This window comes from Curcuma longa, unplaced genomic scaffold (assembly GCF_044706935.1).
Source record: "Curcuma longa cultivar G26 ecotype Majalengka, Jawa Barat unplaced genomic scaffold, ITB_CL_G26_1.1 contig_28250, whole genome shotgun sequence".
Classification (NCBI taxonomy): Eukaryota; Viridiplantae; Streptophyta; class Magnoliopsida; order Zingiberales; family Zingiberaceae; genus Curcuma; species Curcuma longa.
The window spans coordinates 1-8,601 of NW_027433651.1; the positions used below are offsets into that span (position 1 = coordinate 1).

At 41.1% G+C, this 8,601-nt stretch overlaps 1 protein-coding gene across 1 annotated transcript; it reads right to left on the bottom strand.

Annotated features, from left to right (window-relative positions):
• Nucleotides 1-5,918: 5,918 nt before the first annotated feature.
• Nucleotides 5,919-8,038, bottom strand: LOC141819202 (pectinesterase-like). Its single transcript, XM_074706546.1, has 4 exons — nt 7,781-8,038; nt 7,031-7,716; nt 6,779-6,939; nt 5,919-6,628 (listed from the first exon to the last, which is right to left on the bottom strand). Exons 1-4 carry the CDS (start codon nt 8,036-8,038, stop codon nt 5,919-5,921), a joined length of 1,815 nt encoding a protein of 604 aa, XP_074562647.1.
• Nucleotides 8,039-8,601: the final 563 nt, after the last annotated feature.

An 8,601-nucleotide genomic window follows, 5' to 3' on the forward strand; every position in this document is an offset into this window, starting at 1 on the left:
CCAAGCTAAAAACTCTCTTTTTCAGCTTCTTTTTCATCCCTTAGCCTTGACACAAGTCTTCAAATGTCTTCCACAAGCCTCGTGCACTTCTTTGCACTAGCTTGAGATGTTTCCCTCAACTTTGTCATGCTAAGTCTTCTCTTGCCAAGAGGCCTCACCTCTGGGACTTCGTCCTTTGCCAAGAGACCGCGCCTCCGGGACTTCACCAAATGCCAAGCCTCCCTTCCTGGACTTTCCTGTGAACTCAAGTCACACATGTTAGATCACAAACATTGCCTAACTTAAACTGATTCAGCCAAACATTAAAATCCAAATCACTTGGGGCAAAATTGCCCCAATAGTTTTCCCTTTCTGCCTTGTTTTCTCATCGTCACCGTAGTGATCGAGCTTAAGCTTGATCTGCCGATCGTCAAAGGAGATGTTCGCCGGAGAAGGAGCCGAGAATAGGTATCGAATCTCCTTCCCTATCTCCTGCTTGCTCCCGAGCTCGACCACACATTCGCCACTGCCCTATTTTCTCACCGCCGCCACCGTTGCCACCCTGCTCCGCTGTCGGCTAGCTTGGGTTTCGGTGAAAGGTGAAGGTGCTGCCACTTCAGGGATCCGAAAACTCCAATTGTTGCTGTCGAACGGTTCACCGGAGAAGCTTTTGTGGAATTCTTCGTTGGACAAAGAAGTTGTGGGTTTTTCGAGATTACGAGTAGTTTGTAGAGGTTTATGCCATGTGCCTACGAAGTTTCCATTTCTTAAAAAGTGTTTTGGTGAATTTTTTTGTGTTCTGTATTGTCAGACTTGTGATTCCTGACGATATAAAGAAAGCCCTAGAAACGGTCGTGATGTATGTTGTTGTGTGTTTCCGATATTAGGGTTTTCTCTCAAATCGACCGTTACTACTCATCGGCTAGTACCGAAAACTGTGATGTGATGTGCCTTCCGCAAGTTTATGGAATGTTGTCAAGTAATAAAAAGATATCAAATCTATAGGGACCGTGGAATTGATCACTAAACTAGCACAATAAGAGTAGAAAGATCACGTAGTTTGAGTTAGTGTGGGGAAGAGAGAGTGTAGTCGAGCTCCTAATCCTCAAACAGAGAAAAATCAACTATGACAGATTGGAGAAAACGATCTTAGGACTTTGGATTCCTTGAGATTACGATTGATTGACTATGGATCCTTTACCATTCCTCAATATTTGCACATTTGCAGGGATTCTAACCAAAATATCCAATTAGACTTCGTTAGGTTTCCTCGGAATAAAATCAATGGCGTTCTAGTGTTACGATTGTTAGTTTGAGATGACCCTAGATAGCCTAGTTATAGCTCTTCTGCTGTCACCTGGGCACTCCAGCATACTACTAATATCCTACCCTCTATCACAGGGTACCCATTTAAGGACCTCTCCCTAACAATCTATAACCATTAGTTATCCCTCACAAAGATTCATTATAGCCTAAAGATTTTTTTCAGAAGGTTCGGTTAAAGGTTCACCTTCTATCACAAGGCACCCCGGTCATACGATCCTAAGAATCCTCAAAATCATAATTCACTCTTATCCTCATAGACTCAATACCATTCATAGACATATTATCAAACAAGCACAAGGCATAAGTCCATAAAGCAATATGCACACATATATCATTGAACATGGTAAACAATAAATCCACAAGTTCAATCATCCATAACACCTCAATTCCTCCTACATCCTAGAATCTAGAGGACTACTCCATAACGGAGGAATTACAACACGAAGAAGATTTGAAATAATACATTTTATATCCTAAAATCCAAGACGGAAAAAGGAAATAAAATTTATCAAGGTAGGTCTTCTTCTCTACCTTGCAATCTCCTCGTTGATGGTGGATGGAGGCGATGGAGTAATCCTGGACGGATGGATGGATCGTCGATTCTTGTTCCTGAAGGTGGCTTCGGTGGCTCTCAATCACTCCTAGGGTCTCTCCCAAGGTCTCCCCCTTTTTGTTAGGGCCCTTAAAGAGGGTATTTATATGCCCCCTCTAATTACCCTACTCCACACGGCAGGCACGTTTTCGTCACACGGTCATGCCTAGGAGGCACGGCCGTGTGTTGTTGCTTCTCTGGAGAATAGACACGGTCGTGCTTGTGGGGCATAGCCGTGGCCAGTCGAGGTTCTGGAAATCGGCACGACCGTGCTTGTGGGGCATGACCAGGGGCAGCCGCGACTCTGAAAAAATGGCACGGCCGTGCTTGTGGGGCACCGCCATGCTCTGGATGGATGCTGGAGCAAGGCACGGTCGTGCCTGTTTGGCACGGGCCCTGGTAGTTGGTCCTCTGGTGGAAAGCACGATCGTGCCTGGTAGGCATGGTCATGTGTTGGTTCTGCCTGTGAAGAAGCACGACCGTGCCCTGGGGGCACGGTCCCTGGAGGAATGAGACACGGCCGTGCCTGTGAGGCACGACCCGTTCTCGCCTTGTCTTCAATTACTTCTCTGTCTCACCTTTTTCACTCCATTTTCATCCTGCAAATACATAAACACATGAGCAGACCTCTAAACTAGAAAATGAAGAAAATCATACCTAATGCACAGATAAAGGATGCAATAAACGTCGGAAATAGCATGAAGTACAGAAAGATGTGCGATTAAAGCATAAGAAACAAATATATACCCTACGCACATCATGATGCGACTTGAGGCTTTGGAAGCCGTCCTGAAGATCATTTCGCATGGATCACCAATAGCGGTGGGACTCAAGGAGGACCGTGCAATTGATGCCTTTCTCGCTTAGCGTCATACACCAGGTATGCATAGAATAATTAATTCTGTAAAATTTTAAATTCTTGCTATGTCTTGTATTTGCTATTTCCCTACTATGTATACGTGTGTTATGATAATTTGTATAATTATTATCGTTCTATTTTCGTTGCACAAGTTTTTGAAACGTGAAAACATGTGCATTGCACAAAGACGATCTCAACAAAAAATCAGCTAGCATTGGACACCACTGTTGCCTTTGAGATTAGTTGGTCACATGAAGGAGAAATAGAGTTGTGCCCTTGACACCAACCACGCAGAGGAGGAAATCGGCGATTGCCAAAGGAAGAAAATCTTAGTTACGTTTTCTTCTTCTCCTTTCATAACCAGCATTTCCCGAGGAGTAGCCAGTGTTGGTGGTTGCCAGAGCCAGAGCGTTGGTGATAGCAGTAGCTGCTGCCTACTTTCGCGCTTCTTCTGATAAACCACCAGAGCATGTCTCCCACAGCTGACAGCTTGTGAAGCTACTAGAGCAACTAGTGAGGTTGCCAGAGCCTTGGACTTGCTGCTGGACTCGCTACCAGGTTTATGATTGGGATTTACTGCCGAAAGTCGATTCGCAATCGAAAGTTGGTTTACCGTCGAAAGTTTGTGAAACTGTCAGAATTTGTTTAATCTTGGAAATGTTCTAATTGTTTTCCCTTATCGATGGTGAAAGGTTGACTACTGAAAACTACACCGGGAATATGATTTTCAGTGATGATTAAAAAACCCTGAAAAACTTATTGTGACAAATATTATTCCGTGTTTTAAATATTAGGGTTTTTTCTCAAATCAAACGTTGTCGATCATCGACTAGTACCGAAGATGGTAATGTGACTCATGACTTTAGAAGCCGTTTAGATGAAAGCTTAGCATGGATCACCAGTAAAGATGGAGCTTCGATAAAGCCACTCGATTGATGTCAAACTCATTCCATAATATCTGCCAAGCATGCTTAGAATAAATTATTATTCTATAAAAAAATTTTAAATTCCAGTTATGCCATGTACCTATTGTATTATGCAGGAGTGTGTTGCGAGTATTGTAATAATTAAGTGTAATTATTATATTTTCTTTCGCTATGCACGTTTGTGAAACGTGTAAACACATGCAACACACTGGGATGATCCCAATAGTGGTATCAGAGCCTGATAGTTCAAGACATACGTATAAAATTATTATACATGTTGTAGTTAGTCATAAATCTAATTAGAAAAATATTATAATTTAATTAAAATTTTCTAATTATAGGAATTTCCTAATTGGTTAGGAGATTTCGTATTAGGAAAATTATTCCCTAATTTACTAGATTTTTTTAATTAAAAATTCTAAAAGAAAATATTATGATATAATTGAGAAATTTTAATTATAGAAATTTTCTAATTGGTCAAGAGATTTCTTATTAGAAAATTTTTTTCCTTATTAATTATATTTTCTTAATTAAAGAATTTTATTTTCTAAAATAAAATATATAATTAGACATGAAAAATTATTTTCTAATCTAATTAAAGAATTTTAATTTCTGAAATCAGATTCTTAATTATATTTTATTAAATAAGATTTATGATGACTATGGCTGAAAGTAGTCATGATTAATTGTATTAATTATATCATGTCATGTCATTTATCATGATTAGTTGTATTAATTTTGTCATGTCATGTAGATAATTCGGTTGTTTGCATAAAAAGATGATGAGACTTAAATTCCCTTGCAAAATTATTAAAGTTAACACCTTCTACTAATATAGTTAGAACTAGAGTTTAAGTTCTTATTTGGGTTGTTGGACTCTCTCAAAGCTTAGCATAACTTTATTTTTTTCTTTGTTGCCATAGAATTATATATTATTGTATTTTTAATTTTTAAATTCTTTTAAAGGTTTATCTACCTCTAGAATCTTTTTAGAAAGAAGTCAATCAAAATAAGAATCAATTTTTTTAAGTTGTGTGTCCTTATTATTTATATGAAAACTTTGCATGCTTAGAGAAAGATATTATTATCAACTTCATTGCATGCTTGAGTTAACTACACATATTTATTTCGTTGCATTACTCTAGTAATTTCTATTTTAATTTTCAGTTCCTAAAATTCGCAATGTTATTCACCCCGTCTAGCATCGAGTTTCGATTCTATAACAACAACTTGCTAGCTTCTACATAGTAGATCATGTTCAGATAATGTTTATTTTACCTATAATAGGTGTTATGGAGTCTCATTCATTTATTTTATAATTTAAAATATTATTTTAATCAGATTATCATCTTCAATTAAGTAAAATTAACATAAAATAATGATATTATTTTAACAATTAGCAACTAGCTGCTACACTTTGATGAGATAATATTCATTTAAAACGTAATTGGTATCATGAAGTCTCTTAGTTTATTTGCGCATTGAAATGTTATTTTAGTTAGATTATCATTCTCTAATAAGTAAAATCAACATAAGATAATGATATTGTTGTAGGAGTTAGCAACCAGTTGTCACAGCAACTACCTAATAGCTTTTACATAATTCATCGTAATCAAATAATATTTATTTGAAACGTAATGGGTGTTATGAATCTTCTTAGTTTGTTTTGCTAATTGAAATGCTGTTTTAACCAAATTATCACTCTTCAATAAGTAAAATCAATATAAGATAATGATACTGTTGTAGAAGCTAACAACCAGCAGCTACATGTTATAGTCGCTACTTGTTACATTCTACATAATCGATCGTGATCAAATAATATTTATTTGAAATATAGCAGATGTCATAGAGTTCTCTTAATTTATTTTGTTCATTAAAATATATATTATTTTAATTAAATTATCTTTTTTAATTAAATAAAATTAATATAAGATAATAATACTATTGTAATATATATATCAATCAATTATTATATATTATATTATAGTAGCTAATTGCTGCACCTTAAATCTTAAAATTTAATTCAGTAGTATTTCAGATAATTTATTTTAAACGGGGGCGTCTGTTGATATTAATTAACAAGGAATATCCATCTAAAAATTTATCCTTTTATATTTGTCAAATAAAAACCTTAGGGAAGGCTGTAGTGCATGGCCACCTATGCGATCAGTTTAGACAAGAATCAAATAGAAAAAAATAAGCATAATTTTTTGTCCATTTCTACGTTCGCATAATATCATTGGCCGTAAAGACCGAGGTGAACAGGTGTATCAGTCTTTCCGATCCAATCGCCGCCCTGGATGAAGTCAGCCGGCGTGAAGGCGCTTGCCTCCGCCTGGGAGATGACCTTGACGCCAGGCCAGTTGACCCGCTTCGAGGTGGCGCCGCCGCCTCCTTTGTTGTTGTATTCGGCATAGGAAAGGGTATTAAGGCCGAAGTCGCCGTCCCAGGGCATGTATCCCTCCGGGTCGATGAAGTCGCCGATTTCCGATTCCATGATGACAGTGCGAGAGAAGTTCTGCCACGGCCTGCCGAGGTAGTTCCGGAATGGAGACTTGGGTGCTGGGTTTGGATTGGCGAGGGCGGGATCAGGCACGATGCGGCAACTGTGGAGAACGAAACCGGTGGTTTCTTGGGGGAGCGTGCGGCCCTGGGCCAGGACAATGGTCTGTTGGTTATCGAGGGGTCGGAGGACCGTGAGGATGCAGTTTTGAAAGACGGCAGCAGCGTCTCCGAAGATGAAATCGATGGTGCCGAGGATGAGGCAGCCGCGGTAGAACTGGCGGTGGCAGTGGGCGTATAGCGTGTCCTGGTAACCCTCCATGCGGCAGTTGAGGAAGATGGCGCGGTCGGATTGCACTCGGAGTGCGACCGCCTGATGCTTTGCTGCGCCGGCCGTGTTCTGGAACCCCATCGCCGCTGCCATGAAGCCGTCGCCGATGGCAGCTAGTACACCCAAGATAAGCAATTAGAAGAAGCTTGACAAGTTTTTTTTTTTTTGTAGATTATTTAATTTTGTCATGATTTTATAACCAAAATTAAGTAAATAATTTTTTCCCCAAGTATTAAATAAAGAAATGATAGTGATAATCTTACCGAAGGTGGCTGTATGGAATGTCTTCACTCCATCAACGTAGTTCTTGCTTCCTGTGACAATCGTCTTCCTTGATCCATCGCCATACATTGTGATGTTGATCATGTTAGATCCCACCTCTACTTGCTCCTCGTACACCCCCTCCTTCACGTAAATCACGTACCTTGATGCAGAATGATCATAACACCAGCGAATATTGATAATTTACGATGGAATTATTAGGACCAGCTGAGAAGCTGCAAAGTAACGCTCACCTTCCGTCATACTTGGCCGGCAAATGAGCAAGAGCATCTGAAATAGTTTGGAAATCTCCGCTTCCGTCCTTGGCCACAGTTACATTGGGTGTGAACACCTTGGTTGCGCGGCTCTGCAACACCCTACGCTCCGACTCCTCCACCCACGCCGGAATTCCATCTCCACCGTCGTCGTCGTCGTCGTCGCCTTCTTCCTCGATGAGGCGACGCCCGGTGCCTAGGCCATGTTGCATCGACATGAAAGATGAGACCTTGCCGACGATGGTCAGAGCGTTGCTTGTCGAGCGCTTAGCCGAGTCCAGCGCCTCCTGCATCTTGTCCTGCTGTTCTCCCTTTGGGAAGCCATCGATGCAGGTCTGCTGGTAGGCGGCGGTGGCGCTGAGCCAGTTCTTGAGCTCGTGCACCTGCGCCGGGAGCTGGGAGAGAGAGTGCAAGTCGATGGTGCGGAGGGTGTGGTTGAGCTCGCCCAAGGCGTACCCGTGCATCTCCTGGCACAGTTTGACGGCGGTCTTCACCGCTGGGTCGTCGGACTTGATGTCGTCGGATCGGGCGAAGGCCTTTCCTACCTCGTCGACGAGGGCGGTGACGGCGGCGCGGACGTAATCCTTGGGGGAGGAGGTGCTGTTGGTCAACTTTTTGAGGCTAGTTTCGCAAGAGCTTTTGTAGTCCGTCGGCGCACAGATGATCTGTTCCAATATTTTGATTTAATTAATGAACTCTAATTTGAAAACATTGTGATCTAATGAGGACCTGGATGAGACTGGAAGTGGTGGGAGGATCCTTCCCTTTGTTAGGGCTCGATTGATGGGAGCCACTGCTGGAATGCTTGCTCGAGGTCTCTTCGGCCCGATGCGTAGGATTGTAAAGCACAGCAGCCACCACGACGACGGCAAGGATAAGCATTACGGAGGCAACGGCACCGGCGGCCATGAGGTGCTTCCTCCTCCTCTGAGCCTTATCCGCCTTTCGCCGCTCCGAGAGGGGCCCAAAGTCCTGGAACGCAGACATAGCTGCGTCCTCGGTCTATCGTTTGCTCTTTTCCTTCTTCCTCTGCCTAACTGTTTTGTTGGCAGAGAAGAGGGAAGATAAATTAAGAAGCAAGGCAGGTTGTGGGATTTATTAATTAGCACAATCTGTTCGTGCTCAGAAAAGAAAGGCGCAGAGAGGTTCGAAGCGCCTGGTCGCATCGCGTTGACGAATATTGGCGACCCATGGAGCAATGGGTGGTCAACGTTCATTCCACCATTGCTCATTTCTCGCGATTTTATTGGTCAAATTAAAATAGCATGGACTGAGGTTCGTAAATTCTTGTCGGTTCATTGAATCTCCTTTTTGTTGTGGAAAAACAAATGATAAATTTTCAAAGGACGTCCTTCAAATTTGATTTGTTCAAAAACGCATCTAAGTTTAAGAATTTCTATAAGGTATACTTGATTCTGCTTTTACCCTTCCCTTAATCACTTCATTCGTAATTTCCCAATGCATTCAAATAATATTTTAATTAAAAATTTATTCGTTGGTTGGATGGCAACGTTGAGCCCTATGATTACCTTACCTCTTCCTATTTTATA